The 19,133-nt window shown below is 41.8% G+C and overlaps 1 protein-coding gene across 2 annotated transcripts in view; it reads right to left on the reverse strand.

The window, feature by feature from the left end:
* Positions 1-19,133, reverse strand: part of N4BP2L1 (NEDD4 binding protein 2-like 1) — a 24,361-nt gene that overhangs the window by 4,760 nt on the left and 468 nt on the right. For both annotated transcript variants that reach the window (XM_012642149.1, XM_012642148.1), the window contains exons 2-3: positions 1,500-1,627; positions 1,101-1,189 (exon numbers count right to left, since the gene is read on the reverse strand). In XM_012642149.1, the coding sequence (XP_012497603.1) occupies positions 1,101-1,189; positions 1,500-1,627 (217 nt within the window). The remainder of the gene's footprint in view (positions 1-1,100; positions 1,190-1,499; positions 1,628-19,133) is intronic.

A 19,133-nucleotide genomic window follows, 5' to 3' on the forward strand; every position in this document is an offset into this window, starting at 1 on the left:
TGGTACTTTGAGAGGGGAGTCTGCCAACCTCCTCATCTGCCGGCAAATTAATAAACACTTTTTCCTTCTCAAAAAAAAAAAAAAAAAAGTAAAATGACTTCTCTTAAGCTACTCCCAGTTAATCCCTAACTCTTGGTTTTGAGTTGTGCCTTAATTCACTCAACTATTCACATCCCTGTTAATTTCTTGTCAAAGCAGACTCTCGACATGAACTGAATGAAGTAACCACAAAATTGTTGCTCATTCTTTCCTACATTTACCAAAGTCCCACAACCTCATCATTAGAGAAAAGCACACCTGTAGGTGTGCTGTTTTTCCCAAAAGGTAAAAAGAAACCTAAAAACATGAGCCCAGCTTGGGAGATAGTCACTTCACAATTAACCAGGCGGGGATTCAGTGTGACACTCAGTGTCTGTGTCCTGCCCTCACCGTATGGTTCTGGATCTCTTCTCCTTTCTATACCCAATAGGGAATGAAAACATTATCACAAGAGATGAAATATGTCTGAAAAAAGATCAGATAGACTTCAAAATTAGAGACTAATGTGTACATTGTCATATTCATCTTATTCTGACAATGGAGAGCTGAGTTATGTGTGTTTATATTTGTATTCTACTGTCTCAGTAGGTTTACAGTGTTAATCCTAAATCTGTTTTTAAACTAAAAAATTCTGTTGCCCTGGAACTAACAGGCAGCAACAGTGCACAAGCCTGAAATCCCCGCTCGCCAAAGGTAGAGCTGTCCTGGCACAGCCTGTCACTCTACTAGTAATGTCATCTAGTCCAACATCTCTCTGTACATTTCGTGGGTGCTCCTCTGTATGCCTCCCCTTAGGAAAATAATTAAGACATAAAAACTATCAAGAATTCAGATCAAGGACTATTTTAAAAATTCTACCCTGAGGTGAGATTAGCATCTCAGCAAATTTCAGCCATTGTACAGCAGAGAAACACTAAAATAAAACCTCTTCACCTGCTCCCTGGGAGAACTACTGTTAGTAAATATGAAATCATGGAAGATCAGAGAGGGGGAAAGAACAATGATTCAGTTTTCTTACAAAACGTCCATAACTGAAAATTCAGAATGATACTTCTTCCTACCATGACTGCATAGGGCTTCATTTCCCAGGCGTGGAGGTTGGTATTATCAATAATAATGGGGGATATGCCATTCCTCATTGCTTTTCTTGCTGCAACACAATGTTACATAACAGTGAACAACATGCAACAATCAGAGAGAAGGCTGATGTCATCCATATTTGTCATTTTTATTACAGGATGTCCTCATTACACAACTTCAATGCCACTTATTTCAGAACCCATTATCAATAATTTTCTTTTTCCTGGAATCTAAGAAGGTTATGGTCTGGCATTCTGTTTTGGGGGAAAAAATGGCAGAACTTTTGGTTAAGCTCCTTCCATAAAACTTACTCATTCTGCAGCAGCTACAATCTATGTACACAATAGGGTTTCCCAGGAGTTTGGAAAGGAATTTGTCACCTCTTTTTTGGTTCCATTCATGAGCTTCCTCCAGGAAGTCAGGATTGAATTCATAGGCACCATCTTCCCTGAAGAAAAAATCATCCGTGCTGAAAATCAGGGCTCTGGGAAAGTCATGTTGCAATTGTCTGGAAAGTGGAGAAATGAAAGAGATTTTTTTTTTTATTATATGCATAATCCAGTAGAAACAATTTCCTTCCATCTCTAGCATTTAGCAATTTATAATTCTGAGACCACCAGGTTTTGAGCTGTTGAAATTCAATTTTAAAAGAGATGCTTATTATGTCTAGAAGGCAGCGCTCCCTGACAGGAGGCAGGAGAGGGCTGAAAGGCAGCTCCGTGTGTTGCCAACCCTTGAACCTAAGAGGTGCTAGTCACTGCCACTGACTTCTGCAGCGACCAGGACTGACTCAAGCTGGGGGCATGGTGACTGTCTTCCCTCTTGGGCACTGGTCCCCATGCCATTCCTCTCAGAGGCACCAGTGCCCTCCGAGACGTGCGCGAGGGTGCCAGGCCCCCAGGCTGCAGCTCTTCCCTTGGCCCCTAAACTGTTACCTGGCCTGGGTCCTATTTCCTTGGAGCTCCGTTCTCTAAAAGGACCCATCTGAGAAACTAGTTGAAATGTGGATAAAGGTGATGTATGCGTGTATCCTATTAGGTGACATATTTATATTTTAACAATTACCTAACCCAAATGGAAAAAAAAAGCACAACAGGATAAGGAAAGAAGTAGACCCAACTCTCCCCTTACCTTCCTAAACCACTACCACTCTGGGTCTAAACATGAAAATATCACAGAAAAAAAGCCATCGTGGAGTTTTTAAACTCCCCTTTTAAAGCAAACATGAAACAAAACAGAAAAGTGTGTTGAGTTCTGTACAAAATAACTTCAAAGAGAAGATGTTTCCATTTGAAATCCTTACTTGGACTATATTTTGGCAGAAGGTGGACATTATGCACAGTAGCTGCTGGGGCCACCTCTGTGCCTCCTTTGCTCAACTGTAACAACCGAGCATAGCGTCACCCATCTTGTGAGGTGACGACGAAGATCTAATAACGTGGGAAAACAGCCAGCACAGCACGGAACAGAGCGTATATTTCCTTCCTTTTTCCCTACACAGCACTCACCAGCGTAACTGTAACTTCAAAACAAATGCAGCCAGCAAATAGAAAATATGGTCACATGGGCCACGCTCAGAAAAAGAAGATATTTAAAAGTTAGAGAAAAAAAGGTTGGAGAGTGACAAGGGCAGAAAATGCAAAGCGAAAGCAAAGCTATTCAACTTCTTTTTTGTTGTTGTTCTTCATTGAGAATTATCTTTAATCAGGAAGGAACAGAATAAGCACCGAGCATTGGAGCCACAGATGAGAGAGCACCTAAGTTGCTCGGGCAGACTTGGGTTCAGTCCTCTACCATCCAGTTATGTGACCCCATCTCCCTAAGCTTCTGTTTCCGTAACTGTGAAACACATAATCCCACCTATTGAACTGAGCTCCTGGTAAGACTCAAATGAGGCAAGGTATGGGAAAACGCTGTGTATCCTGTAAGACGCTTTACAAATGTAAGGCACTGTTGTTTTGTTAATAATATCAGTAGAACCAAATTTACCAACCCAGACTGTTGATAATGCCGTAATAATAAAATACATTGGAGTGTATGTAATGTAATCTTTGCGGTATTGTAGTAAATAAGAGAGAGATGAAAGACAAAAATAAAGCAAATGCTTCAATTTTTTAAAATAAGTAAATATACATTCCAGGAACAGTAAATAGCTGTCAAATTCTTCAGAAGGCTTGATAGCATTTAGAAAGAAGGCAGCATAGATAGCTGAAAAAGTAATTACAAATAATACATTTTCTTCTTCGGTGGACTATAGTGGTAAACAGGAAAATTCATTGGACATATCTTGATTTAAACAGAAATTTGGGCCGGGCATGGTGGCTCACGCCTGCAATCTAGCACTCCGGGAGGCTAAGGCGGGAGAATCGTTTGAGTGCAGGAGTTCGAGACCAGCCTGAGCAAGAGCGAGACCCCGTCTCTACTAAAAATAGAAAAATTAGCTGGACAACCAAAAATACATAGAAAAAATTAGCCGCGCATGGTGGCTCATGCCTGTAGTCCCAGCTATTCGGGAGGCTGAGGCAGAAGGATTGCTTAAGGCCAGGAGTTTGAGGTTGCTGTGAGCTAGGCTGATGCCCAGACGCTCTAGCCAGGGCAACAGAGTGAGGCTCTGTCTCAAAAAAAAAAAAACAGGAATCTGACAGTCTTTCTTGATAGCTTTGTGGGAAAATGTGGGCCAGAAGGTAATATATTTCAATACCCAAAGAATATTAGTTAATCATCAAACCCATTAGATATTTATTGAGCATTTAACATGCGCCAAGTGCAGCGTGAAGTGTTAAGGTACAAAATAAAAGTAGCTGCTTTCAAGGAATTCGCAGCCTAGCTAAGGAGCCAGCCCCCTCCCCCCAGCGAGCATAGCACACAGCTGCACGGAGGAAGCACCAAGAGAACTTCGAACGGCCAGTGCTGCCAGGGAAGGCACTGTAAAGGAGATGACATTTGACTTGGACCCTGAGGCATTAGAAAACTGTTGCCTCTTAGGGGAGAGGGTAAAGAGCCTGGCAGGTCAGAAAAGGAGGAAGCCAATGCTTGAGGGCTTGTTAGGATCCAGGGACTTTAGGTAAAAACGAGAACAAAGACACTAAGATTTAAAAGAAGCAAATTGTCTTTGAAACACCCTTTTCCATTCTGAGTGCCACATAATTTAGAGAGAAACTTGGCAAGCTGGAATGTTCACAGAAGAGTGACCAGGTAAATATAAGGTCAGAAAATCATGGAAACCACATCAGAGGAGCAAAGATCAAAGAAATGCGGGATGCCTACGGCGAGAGAGCAAAAGACACCAGTGACAGGAGGTGATGGTTACCCTCAGGTGCCAGAAGACGCAGTGAACTTACTGCGCAGGTCAGCAGTTTGGGCTGGGCTCGGGTGGGCAGATCTGCGGGCCTGGCATGGGGTCACACGCGTGCAGCTGTGTCACCGCACTGCACGGGGTGGGGACAGAGCAGTCTGAGCAGGCCTGCTTCGCTCTCTCTGGCTCCCGCTCCATCCACGTGGCCTCGCACCCTCAAGGAGCCCGACCCAGGCCTCTTCCGAGACGCAGTATTTCAAGAGCTAAGAGAAGCAGCTGCTTGCTAGGCTTCCGCCACATTGTTGGGCAAAGGAAGCCACTTTGCTGGCCCACATTGTAGGGGTGGGAAAATAGTTTTGGCTTCTTGATGGAAGGGGGAGCACAGAAAATGGGGCCACTTTTAACTCTACTGCAGATACAGAAAGTGGCACAAAGGAAGAGAGAAGAATAAAGAGGATTTGATGAAACAAACACTCGTAGTTTCCATATGAATGTCGATTATTTGAGTTTAAAGATAAACTGAAAAGTCCAAATCATAGATCCAAACTTTAACCTCCAATGCAAACAATTACTATAAAGACACCTGAGGAAAAAAATTGAAGGGTAGCACTAGGTGCATTTTCAGGTATATATATTTTATATTTGCGAACACTGTACAGTTGTAAAATTATTTTCATCAATATTATTTAGTCTAAATAATGAAAGTTATGTTCAGAGGTTAAATAATAGTATATAATGTACTTCCCTTATCTTGTGTGTACTAAGTTAAGCAACTATGGTAACTGGTTCCAATTTTGTTTTTTCTTTTTGGTCCCAGATTTGATATCCGTTTGAAATCTGGTTTCATTTGTTTTTCTGTGAAGTCTGCTATTATAGGTTTGGTTTTGGTTTTTAAATATTTTCAGAGTTGAAGTTTTCTTTTCATATATATATATCCTTATCTACTCTTGTTCTCCTCTTTATGGCTTATGTCACTGATTAGACATTAATACTCTGTTTCCTTCAAAGACTTTAAGGCATGAGTGTCTAATTCATCTTTTATTTGAATCCTGCTCCTTTCTAGAAAACAAAAATAAAGCATATAACTACTGCCCTTTTTGACTGCAAAATTTTACCTCCGAGTAAAAGTTAAATTGTTCAGGACCACGATGGGGGAGACCACCTTCTCATCATTTCCTAACACATATCTGACTGTGGGTTCTACTGGCCTTCTAACTAACCAGCAAAAATAAGAGTGTTTGCCACTTTCAAGGCTCTAATGGATTTTTTTTTTTTTTGGTGTCTGTAGGATCTTCCTGAATGACCGTTCCTTCAAAAACTTGTTTTATCTTCACCTAAACATTAAATTAGCACTGGCAGCCACAGTAGCACATTGAATATGCAGGACAATAAAAACTCTACTAGCTAAGTAAAGAACTGATTAAATAGACAATCTTGAGAGTCTCAAACTTAAGTGGAAGCAATAAATACCATTCCATCAGCTTCAGAAGTGATGTGGAAAATGCCCCAGCTCTATCTTTCTTTATGGTGGTCAGGAGCCTCAAGCATTAGGGAAATTGAGAGAATGAAAATAAAAGAAAAGGGAAAAAATAGAAAGACAATTACTTCCACATAACCTTCACCTTCCCCACTCCCCCCTCGAATTCACTTAAAATCACTACTATGAGAGAAACTCAGGTACTAATCTTCATTTCACAACTTATTCTTTTGTGTAATTCTTTATTTAATAATAACCATAGAGAGATATTTATATAACTATTCAGCCAGTCACTCACTCACTCATGGAGAAAGTCCAACACTGCTATGTTATTTTAACTTGATCCCCAACTTTTTATTAGGGAAATTTTCAAACATGGAAAAGTAAATAGAATGATAGCGTCAATCCTCATGTACCCATAACCAATTATCATATGGCCAATCTTGTTTCATCTACTTATTTCATTTCACCGAATATCTCATCAGTGTTCACATTTCTCTGGTTGTCTCACAAATGTTTTCCTACAGTTGGTTTGTTTGAATCAGAGGCCAAACAAGATCCACATAGTGTATTTGGTGCCATGTCCTTTAACTCTCATTTATTCTATAGTTTTCTCTCTCCTTTTTTATTTCTAGCTGAACTTTCCTTCCACAACCTTTAATTAGAAAATGTACAAACCTAGAGAAATGAACTGAAAAACAGTATAGTGAACACTGCTTACCCTTCATCTAGTCACCAGATGCTCACATTTCTCCTTATTTATGTCTGTCGCGTATATATTTTTGAGGAACCCATATGAAAATAAGTTGATACATCATGACACATTACTTCTGAATTCTTTGTCAAGTATCTTTTAAGAATACGAACAATCTCTTGCATACCCTCAATTCCATTATCACATCTAAAAAATTAACACTAATTTATAATACTAATGTTAATTTTTAAATTTAAATTTTTAAATGTCCCTGATGATCCTCAAAGTATCTTTCATAGGTTTCAAGTACTGCGTTTGGTTATTATATCCTATTGGTGTCCTTAAATCTAGAACTGTCCTCATGCCCTTTTTGTTTCTCTAGTTGTTTGAGAATGCCCCATATTCTCGGTTTGTCTGATTGTTTCTTTGTGATTAAATCTAGATTAAACAGTTTTTGGAAGGAAAGTACAGAGGTAATATTTGTGTACTTCTGATTGCACATAACAACAGTTAGTCCCATCATGCTAAGTGATCGCTTGGCTAAAAGGTGGTGTCAGCCAGACCTCTCCATTGGAAAGGTGCATTGCTTCCTTCGTAATATTAAGTAATGTGTGGGGTGAAACTGGGAGCCATGGAGAGATCCTGTTCTCCAATGACCATTCCCTCAACGATCTTTACATATATTTCTCTGATCACTGCCTGAATCAATGACTACACTGAGAGTCACAGAATTTTTGTTTTCTTATTCTGTAATTTCCTCTATATTTACTAGGTAGCATTGCCTTGTAAAGAAGAGGTTTCTATCCCTCCTTTTTAAATCCTTACCATTGTTATTCTTTATGATGTTCAAATTGTTCCAAATTTAGCCAGTAGGTACCTCTTCAAGCTGGCTCCTGTGTCTGTCTACACAAACTTTAAGAATATTGTTTTTCCTTTCTGATTAGCAAAGAAATACATATTCACTGCAGAAAATTTTGAAACAAAAAAGTGGAGAAAAGAGGGGAGGTTCCTATATTCCTCCATCTAAAAATAATTATTAACATTTTGCTCTTCTTTCCAGGATTGAGATATAGATATATATGATTTCTTTTTAGCGCATCTCGTTACATAAAAACAGAGACATAATGTACAGCACACCAAATTTTCACCAAATTTTCTTCATAGCAAATTACTTCCCACCTCATGAAATATTCTTCTATGACATCATTTCTAATGATATGGCATACTTATATTTATTCATGTGAATATACCATAATTTACCTAACCAATGCTCTATGTATGGTTAGGCATTTAGTTTGTCCCCAGCATCTTTGATTACTAGCAAGATTAAATATTTTTTCTTATGTGTGTCGATCATTTAGAGATATTCTTTTGTGACCTGCATTTTCATGTCCTTTGGTTAATAAAGCCTTATTGGGAGGTTTATCTTTCTAATTGAAAGTCAGTTTCTCAACTGCATTCAGTAATTGCTTTTTAATTTCGTTTATAATAATCTCTAACACATAAAAGTCTGAGTTTTAAAAAGCTTTGTCTAGTCACATGTATTCATCTTTTATTTTTTAATTTATGCCTTTGATAGTACATCTAGAACAGTCTTTCCCACCCCAGGATCACGTAAACATATCTGTGTTCTATTACGTTTTCCTCTTCCATCCACCTGAAATTTTATGTTGGTCTGTGGCATTGGTTAAGGATCTAACTTGATTTCTTTCCACACAGTAACCTGTTTATCCCAAAACATTGACTGAATAATTCATCCATTCCTCATTGTTCTGAAATACTTTTTATTACATACTAACTGACTACATATAGCTGGGCGCTGTTATTGGCCTTTCTGTTTTGTTCCACTAAGCTTGATGTGCAAGTTCTTCATTATCTTCTGTTCCAATATTTTCTTATTTTCTTGATTATATTTTGTAGATGACAATCCTTCCTTTATAAAATTTATACTTTTAAATTATTTTCTTGTCTAATTTTTGTCAGAGAGACATTTCTGAATAATATAAAATAAAAGGATATACCTTTCTTGTCTTTGATCCCTCTCATGATAGGCTAAAGTTGATTGTTGCAATAAATTTTCTTTTTTTTATAAGAGTGCTAAGCACTGAATAAAGAGATTGGCTATATTATCTCACCTTAACCTTTATAATAATTTATATTTACATAATAATATTTATAATTAAGTATAATAAAGAAACTAGGGCTTCAAGAGCTTAAATAACTGGCTTAGCTTGGCTGTGGTGCTGCCAGAATTTCACCCCAGGCTCTACAGAGTCAAGGCACGAGGTGTCACATATTGTGTAAGCGCTTGTGAATCTGAGAAAGCCTTTCTGTTGTCTTCACACATTAGCAACTAGGCTGGATGAGAATTATTGGATTACAATCTTTTTCCCACATCTTTTTCAAATACAGGTTTCAGTTAGAAGTGGGTTCACCTGCATTGAGCAGAAACCCCAGATAACAGTGGCTTAAATAAAATTAAGATATCTATATCTCATGTATAAAAAAATCCAGAGGTAGAATCCAGGGCTCGTATCCCAACTCCATGATTGACATGGACCCCAAAGTCTACCATCTTTCTTAGCACGTGGCTTCCACTGAGGGCGCCTTCTGATGGGCGCAGGGTAGCACTGCAGCGCTAGCCTACACATCTATATTCCACACAGCAGGAAGAGGCAAGGGAGCCTTGAAAACCATAGTGGGCACATTGCCACGCCCAACAAAACAGGGTTGCTAAGGAAGAAAGGGTAGTTAATTAACAGCTTTTGCAACAGTCTTACCAGGATATGTCAAAGAATGAATTTATTTTTTATCACTTCTGAGTCTTCAAGTCAAAAATATGTTCTATTATATCTATAATCGTTGCTTTGGCTATATTTATTCTGGTTATATTTGGTTATATTTATTTTCACATTTGTCTTCTACATAACTGTTTGATTTTCTGCATGGTGATTCTGCTTAACTCTATCTCTAACAGACTTTAAAATCCCAACATTTACTCTAGAGTCTTTTAAAAATATATATCTCAATTAGCTCCTTTTTAATTTTCTGCTTCTTAGCCTTATTTATTTTACGTCCTTCCTATTTCAGACTCCTCATCATTTTCTTTTATCCTTCATGTCAGAGAGAGGAATTTTTGAGAAAAAATTTAAATATAGAGAAAGACAATGGAAATAATATAACAAACACCTGTATCCCCACCACCTGGAGCTCATAATCATTAACATTTTCTCACATTTGTTTTGTTGGTTTAAAATTCAACCACCCCCCACCTAAGCTCTGGCAACCCAAACACCTTTACTAGGCTTCACCGTCCCCTTGTCCACAGCACTTATTACCTCCTAACATAACACACAATATCCTTATATTTTACATCCGTTTCCCTACCTCTGGCACATAAGGTCCACAAGGGCAGGATCTTTGTTTTGTTCACTGATGATTCCCAAGTACCTAGAACACTGCCTGGAACATAGTAGACACTCAATAAATATTTATTGAATTAAAAAATGAAGGAGCAATACATTTTTTAGGTCTAGTCATGTTGACATATAGACTTAGTCCATTCCTTTTAACTGCTACATAGCACTCCATTATCAGCAAAATAATAAACACAGCTAATATTCATTAAGTGCTTATTGCGTGCTACGCACTATTCTAACGGCTTTCCATTTCTCATGTGATGCTCGAAGAGACCTGGGAAATAAGCACTGTCATTAAGCCCCACGTTACAGATGAAGAAATCCAGATCACCGAGTGGTACAGTTGGATGGAAGCCGGGGCTTCTGGCCCCAGAGCCCCACATTAACCGCTATGCTTGAGCACCATAAAATAAACAGACCGCATTTATTTATCCTTTTCTCTAGTGACATTTAGGTCGCTTGCAATTTTCCCTGTCGTGAACAAGCTTCAGTGGGCTTCATTATGCCTATCTCTTGTGCGTCTGTGGACATTTCCTGGGGATACTGACATCAAGTGGAATAGCCGTGCGATCCTTTGTTTTTCTAGAGAACAGAGCAGATGCTGTCTAAAATGGCCTTCTTTCCTTCAGAAAATATTTTTCTCTGATAGAATGTATGTTCCATGAAGGCAGGGATTCTCTCTCTTGTCCGCTGCTCTATTCTAAGCATCTAGAAGAATGCCAGGCACGGGAGACGCTCAATAAGTATTTGCCGAATGTATGAATGGCTCTTGCATGTAATGCTCTCTTGCCCTAATTATGCAAACTCTTTTATAGGAGAGAATTTCTACTTATTCATCTTTGTACAGCAAGAATCTTACCGAAACCTGAAACTGACCCCCTAAAGGAGCCTGGGGGAAAGGATTCGTCTTGGATCCCAGCACTTCCTCTGGATGCTACTGGAATTCTCCTCCAGGACTTTAAACTGGGAGGTAGAAAACAGGTTCCATGGCCCAGCAGCCTGAGACGAGGGAGGGAGCCAAGGCTATAGATGACGTGGGCAGTCTCCGCGGAGGCCTGGTGTGGCCTGACCTTGGTGGTGCTGCCAACCACCTCGCCAGGGCCGAGCCCTGCCCTTGGAGAGTCAGATCCCAATCCCTGCCAGCCTCACGAGGGTCACAAGCCACAGTGGCTAAGGGGACGCCAGTGAAGAGTTCCCGATCTGTCCTACTCTCTCGTGCCTTTACCCCTCACGTGCCACCAAAGTAGGTGGTGTTGCTAAGATCCAAAGCCAGACTCCCAGATGGCCCTCACGCTCATTTGTCGGCGCGGCCCCTCTGGCTCCATGGCGCAGAAATCCCTTTCAGTGCCTTGCGCGTGAACAGCGCCCTTCTGTCGACGCTGGCAACAGCGCAGGTTTCGCCCGTGTTTGTGATCTGTTGGCCAATTCATCATGCTCGGATGAGGGAACCAGGCGCACCCACCTCAGTACTAACTTGCTTTAGCTATCTTTTCCAAAAATGTTGTAGATTAGGTACAGATAACAGAAGAGCCTACAGCCATACAGGAAAACTCTCACTTTGGGCACTCTCTTGACTGCTGCTTAAATGGGAGAGCAGCTGCATCTTTGATCCTAAATTTTAAATTCCTTATTAGTATAACTGTTAGGTAAAGGAGCTGACACATCAAACATTTTCACATGTAAAAAATAGGAATCGTCATCTTGTGCACTGAATTGGAGAGAACTATGGAATGAGTGGCTCCATTCCTTCTTTTTCTCCACTTTTTTCTCATCTGTTCTCCACATCCCATTCATTCTTCTACGTTCCTCTTTATGTGGATAATCTCCTCTTTGGTCTTGTTCTTTACTCAAGGGCATGCTGACATCTAAGCTTCCACCTCTCAGGAGGCTTGTCACACTGCCTTTCATTACCAAACCCGTTCGTCAACTGATCAGTGGATGCCTATCATGTGCCAGGCCTTCTTTTAGGAGCTGGACAGAATAAAGCTCCTGATCTCATGGAACTTACGTCATATCTCACGAAGCTTATGTTCTAGTAAAAGAAACCAATAGTAAATAAATAAGTGTAAGTCAGGTGGTGCCAATGCCAAGAAGAAAAGCAAGCCAAGGTTCAGGGCAAAGAATGGTGAGAGGCGCCACTGCAGGTGGAGAGAGAGCCCCTCGCAGACCCTCTCCTTCAACGTACCCTTAAAACGTGTGGGAAGAGAACGCTGAAAGGCCCTAGCTGTTCGATCACACTTCAGCAGGACTCCTTACTGACTGAAAGAGACGGAGGTGTGTTTCTCCACGACATCCCTGGTAATTTAAGACCACTCTGCTTATTAGGAAATCTCCTGGGTCTCAGAATCAAATATGTGATTCTCCAATCCTAATGTCCTCACCTATAAAATAAAAATGACGTCCTAGGATCATTGTGAAGATCCAGTAAGCCAGTGTCTATAAAGGGCCAGGCACAGTCAGCACTCAGTAAGCGCGTGCTTGTTTTTCTTTCTCCATTTCTCCCTTCCCCTTTCCCAGACTCTTACCTTGATAAAAGACAGATAGCCTTCTCCCCAAGCCATACACATGATCCGACAGAGCGCCTTATGAAGGAACAATTAGAAATTAGACTCATTTTTCTTTATTATACTACTTCCTCAATCCCAGAGAGCCTATATATCTTTATTTAACTTGAAGCAATAAAAAATAATTTCCTTTTGGGTGCATCTAGTCTGAATGGCCCTAGACAGGTGCCATTATACAAAGAAGGGCTCACTGAAATGCCAAGAAAGAACTAAGGCATTATGCTAAGTTAGAGATAACCTCCCAGGTGAGCAGAAGAGGAAGAGACTTTAGACACCCTTGGCAGTTGGGAGTTGACCCCAAACATCTCTCTCCAACTCATCATAATCAGGATAAATATGAATACTTATTTAAAAATCTGAATCTCTTCCCATTGCCCCCAATGGACCACATAATAAATTTCCTAGTAATATTTTTTATATTAGGAAAAACATATCATTAATATTGACAAAGAACGATAAAATGTAGCTTCCTTACCCTGACAGCTGAAGTCCAGGTTAACGTAGCCCCCTTCCTAGGGCCTTTAAGTGTTTTTCATTACACAACAGATCAGAACCAACCTCATGACTCTTTGACCAGGTAACTCCCCCTACCCTCTTCCTTTGGGCTTGAAGAAAAAGCTCTGGACTGGAAATAAGGAGAATTCATCCCTGACCTTGATCAAGATGTTTAACTTCTCAGAGCTTAGTGTCTTGGGCTTGGACTAGATGAACTCTAAGGGAATTTCTACACATCTCCTGAGCTTTTGCCCATGAAAGTATTCTTCCCCTTTCACCTTTCCATCCATTTCTACCTCCCCTCAAATCATAACCCACCCCTGCAATATTCGATTGCCCCAGTTCAGCAGGGTCTTCTTCCATTGTTCCGGAAATACAGGGAGGGTGAATCTCCTGTATAGTTGGGCAACCTTTTCTCACACAACCTTTCCAGTAAGTGATTACACATACTGTATATTCTCACTCTTCGTTAAATATATATAGCATTTCCGGGCTTCATTCATCCCAACCTCCAGAAAGAGGTTGCAAGGCCTCTCAGCAGTGGAGAGAGATTTAGGACCCACCTCAGGAAAATCATGAAAAATATGAAAAGCTAGGAGTCATTTTCTAGGTAGACCTAAGTGACTAAAAGATGTCACCCATCTGATTCTCTATTGTGATAGTCACAGAGTTGGAATACTGCAAATTTTCTACTCTAATCCTGCTTTTGTTAATAAAAGTCCTGGCCCCATAAATAAAAACACCAAGGTTCAGGCCTGCTTGCCAGGAGCACTGCGGAGCAGAGTATGCTTTGGGGTCTGACTACTCACTACTGAGCAACCTAACCAGCGCCCTGTTCTCACTGATTACCACATCCCACTGTTTATTTGGCTATAAAGTACACCCTTCTCATCTGTCTTACCATTGCATCCCATTAGGAAAGCATCCTTTCACTTCCTCGGAAGGCTCTAGTACCAAGAAATAACAAAAAGGTATTTCTCTTGAAGGAAAATTCCATGTTATCCAGAGATATGAGTAAGGAGGAAAGACAGCTGTCAGAAAGCATCCTTTGAGCCTAACTGAATCCATGTTACAAACTATTTGTAATGGTGCCAAAAGAAACCAGAACATTACGAATGATGCAACATGTACTGGAGCATGGTCCCCAGACTTTGCTTTGATTGATATGTAAAGATTCAAAAACATTCTGAGGAAATGACATAAGGTTGACAACTTTTAATTTTTCAAATAAGGCCACTTTTAAAAAAAAGAAAGGCTACACTCTACTATTGCCACTTCATTTCATTTTAAAAGGACGTTTTAGTGGCATACCCATACAATGGGATATTCCATTCAGCCACAAAAATGATGAAATTCTGTCACGTGCTACAACATGGATGAACCTTGAAAACATTAAGCTAAAGTGAAATGAGCCAGATACAAAAGGACAAATGCTGTATGATCCACTTACGTGATGGCATGTAGAGCAGGCAAATACATAAGACAGAAAGTAGCTCGGAGTTTACCGGGGGCTAGGAGGAGGAAGGAATGGGAGTTATCGCTTAATGGGCACAGAGTTTCCGTTTGGGGTAATAAAAAATTTTTGAAGTAGTGGTGACGGTTGCACAACATCGTGAATGTAATTAATGCCACTGAAGTGTACACTTAAAAATGGTTAAAATTGCCAAACATCTTAACAAACACACACACACAGTGGAAAGCACAGAGGTTCGTCCACAGATGCTTGAGGTAGGAGGAAAGGACAGGTGCGGATCCACGTGAGTTTGTCAGTTCAGCTGTGGAGAGTTCTGGCTCATCTGCAGAGAGTGAAAGGGTCTTGGGATTGGAATCTTATTTCTTCTGATAACAGCTCTCTGCTCCTTTGTTCAGCTTTTAACATTCTGGCCTAGGCGTACCCAGCCAGTACCCTCGCTGCGACGAAGCCTCCACTTCGGTCAAAACCAGAACACCCAGCTCCTTCCCACGTGAGGGCTGTTGCTATTCCCTCTGCGCTCGGCCACCTCAAGAACCATCTCCACGTGGGGGACAGTCTCTCTCCCTAATGAGCCTGCACTTTGCTCACTGCCTCCCCTGGCCTTGAACACCAACGGCAGGTGAGCAGCTGCCCCCACCAGCCCTTACTTACCCACGGCAGTGCGCGGATTATTGCTTTCCACGCGTCATCTTGTGGAGGAGCCTTGTCTTAGCCTTATTTGGTATCTGCCTCACCAAGCAAGTCAGCAATCTCGTACGTACCCAGTTACCATCGTTATTGTTGATTAGTGACTAATAATTAACAACAGTTGGTATTTATGTAGAAGGCGCATTCCACAGTACTTCACATACATAGTCTGAGGTTCCTGTCTACCATAGCAGCTGAAATCCTACCAATAAACTTATTAATGGAATATTAGATCCATTTTAATGAAAAAGAACCTGAGGTGTTAAAAGATCTAAGTGGCCTATGCTAGTTCATATGCTAGTTAATACAATTAATCAAAATTAATAAGTCACTAACAATCCATGGATAAGAGTTTCATAGTATATGTCCAACTGAGAATTAACCCCAGAAAGACTTTCATACATAAAATGACATTTAGTTAGTTATGTAATAAAAGCTTTGTCACACAAACTGGGTCTTTCTAGCCAAGCCATTTAACAAAACATTTTACTTAATAGTGCCTTTATAGTCACCTTTAAAAAGTGAACAATACGTATTTTTTGTAGAAAAATTAGAAAATAAATCAGAGGGGAAAATTCATAATCCCACTATGTAAAGTCAACAACTATCAATAGATATCTATCTTTTCATATATTTTTCTTAGAATATATGTAGACCCCTTTCTGTGAACAGACAATGGGATGTGTGTGTGTATCTTTGTAACAGGCTTTTTAACTTAATGGGGGCTGAATATATCTGCATGTCAAGTATCTACGTTCCCATTAATGACTGCATGACTTATAAGCCAAACCTCTACTTTTGTATAATTAAGTTGCTCACGTTTTTTCTGTCATACAAAAAACTGTGAACATTCCTGTCTTTGTGCACTTGTCCAACTATTCCCTCAGAATGGATTCCTGGATGTAGATCTTACACGTCAATGGTAAGAACCTATTTTTAAAATGTTTTTTAAATGAAATACAGGTGATAAAACAGATTTAGGGGGCACGCTAATTTTTTATACTCTGATGTGCTTCAAATTTTTAAACCGGGTAAGATTCCAACTTCTTTTTAATGAAGTCAAAGAATTTAAATAGGTGTTTTCCACATTCTAGCCACTTCAAACTATGAAAAACATATATAGGTGAAAAGTATAGAAATCTAACATTGATTTGGAAGACAAGACATATCCTAATTTCAAAAAAAGTTTTATTAGTTCTTTAATCAAATGAGAAGTAAAGGTTAGGCAGAAAACGGTGAATCCACATTTGTAAAAAGCGATTTCCTCCAATTTTTAAAGAAGAAATTTTTTATTATTCTGATTTAAGAAATACATGTTCATTATAGAAAATTTGGAAAATACATATAATAGAGAAAACGTGAACTTCCCAGAATCCAACAATACACAAATAACCTTACAGTTTTACTGTTTTCTATACACGTGTATTTTTAAACAATTTGCCATTCTCTACTCCCCCACCCCGCCCCACAAAAAAGTGGGGAAAGGCAGCTCCTGAGGGCCACACCTGAGACTTCCCACCATTCCGTCCTCACTGCGGGCCCCGCCTGCTGAGCTGTGGCCCTCTCCTTGCTGACTTCCCAGACGTATACAAACGCATAGCCCACCCCAAAGCATGCCAAGGCTCCTCTGCTCCCAGAACCGCCAGCGCCCAGCGTAAACAGAACTCAAAGTCAGCTGCCTTCTTCACCGCAGAGCCAGGCTTCTCCCCAGTAACACTGAAGATCATCTCAGCTCATCAACAACTTAAGCAGTAACTAATACCTCTTCAAATGTATATAGCACTTTAAAGTTTAAAAGTCCTCTCCCACACATTGAATCTTCACAACCCTCTGAGGCAGACAGAGCAGACATTCCCATTTAACAGGAGAGGAAACCGAGGCACAGACAGGTTGAGTGAAGAGCAAAACTGGTGAGGGGACGAGCTTGGACATGGAGCTATAAATTGACACCAAGGTCGGAGCTCTTTGCCTAGCTGCTATTAGCAAACTATTTTTAAGTCTGACAAGTGGAAATTAAGAGACAGAAGGATCTTCAATAAACCCTCTAATCTCCTCTTAGTAGACACACATAAGGAACATAAAGCCCAGAGAAGCTAGGTGATTGCGCAAAGTCACCAGCTAGTTAGTGATGAGGTAGATCTAAGGCACAATCTTCAGACTCCCAGGACAGTGCTCACTCCAGTCGTCCCTAGAGATGTCCTGTAATAAGCTGGTCTCTCATCCGGTGTCTTCTGCTTAGCCAAATGTCAGGCAGGAATTAAAGTCCTAAAAGCATAGAATGTTAGAGCCAGAAGGGACCTTAAAGACCACCCAGACAACCCCCTGGCTTTACAGATGAGGAATGTGAGTCCAAACCCCTGATGTTCCAAGTGACACGTCTTCTCCCCGTCATATTACTTCCCTTCCAAATACAGTCAGAAACAAAATCTAGCCAAAGATGTTTACTTCCTTCTTTGACACTCAGTGTGTGATAGGCCACAGATCAATCGCAAAGCAAAAGTGAAATTAAACAGGATTTGACGTTCAGAAAACACTTGGTTGGTAACAGATGTACCCACCATTACCGTATCCCAGAATAACCACGTTCTGCTGAGTCCAAGGCTCCCCATCTACCGCTGTCCCCCACCTCCCCAGTGAGCCAGAGAGGGATTATTGAAACGTGTCTGTGGCTTAGGAAAGGGCACCCATGGCCCTCCAGCTCTGTAATCCGTGGAAATGTAGCAATATTCTTTGGCCAAAGGCTCCTACTCCACAAATCAAGCAGGAATCCCAACTGAAACTGGCAGCACCTCACCAGGGCTGTCACAGTTCCCTGACACCCAAAGGACTCAGCCCCTCCTCCTAAGGACACTATCTGGGTACCATCGAAATCCACACGTGACTGCACGCCACCTTGATTCCTCAGCAGTTCCCAAGTCCTATGGCTAGCCTCAGCTCTCCAAGGAGACGGAAAGCTCTTGAAGGCAAGGGACCACTTCCTCTACTGAACAGCCACTGCGTGCCAGACAATGTGCTCGGCAGGAGAAAAGGCCCCTACGGTCAAGAAATTTACAAAACGATAAGGAGAAGCAGAACCATGTGCGAAACTAAGCGCAGTCAGAGGTGCAAACAGGAAGCCAAGGAGTCCAGAAGAGGAGCATCTCCTGGAGGGGAGGGGTAGTTGCCCAGGCTTAAAAGCCTAGTAGACTCAGTCGGGCAAAGCGAGGCGGGAGGGCAAGCCGGGCAGGCGGGCCGGCGTCGGCCACGGCAAGGAGAGAAACAGCTTGGTTTACAGGAGGGAAACAGTTCACCGTTGCTGGAACCTCAAGTGCAAGGCGGGAGCGGTGGGAGTTCAGGCTGGAGCGGTGGGCCTAGCAAGGTGGCAGCAGGCAACCAGCCCGCGTAATTCCCGCTGGCTTGGTACGCGGTGCGGGGGCCGCTTACGCAATTCGCAAGGAACGAATTTGGGCGCCCATGGCGAGGCTCTGTCAATGACGGTCTGCGGTGGCGCCGCCAGCCCCCCTCCCCGTGCACCTGTGCGCCTTCGCAGCTGCCAAAGCAAACGCAGGCTGCCCGAATCCGCCAGACTTTCAGAGCGGCCGCAAGCCCCGGGCCACGGCCACTGCCGCCGGGCCCCCAGCCCCGAGCCCCTGGTCTGTGCGCTCCAGTTAAAACGCCTGTTGACGCACTGTGGCGGCTGCCTGCGCGCTAGCGGGCGGCCCGGCGGTTTTCTCTGCAGTTGCCACAGGGTTTTCCCGAAGAAGAGTCCCTGCGGGCCTCCCCGACCCGGGGCTGGGGGCGGCGAAGGCTGCCTCGGCCGGCTGGCACTAGGCCGGGCACGGCCGCGGGGAAGCGGCCGGTGCCGCGCGGGCTTGCGCTAGGCGCAGTGCCGACATCCGTGCTCCCGGGCAGCGCAGCGGGAAACACACA

This window comes from Propithecus coquereli, unplaced genomic scaffold, assembly GCF_000956105.1.
Source record: "Propithecus coquereli isolate 6110/MARCELLA unplaced genomic scaffold, Pcoq_1.0 Scaffold175, whole genome shotgun sequence".
Classification (NCBI taxonomy): domain Eukaryota; kingdom Metazoa; phylum Chordata; class Mammalia; order Primates; family Indriidae; genus Propithecus; species Propithecus coquereli.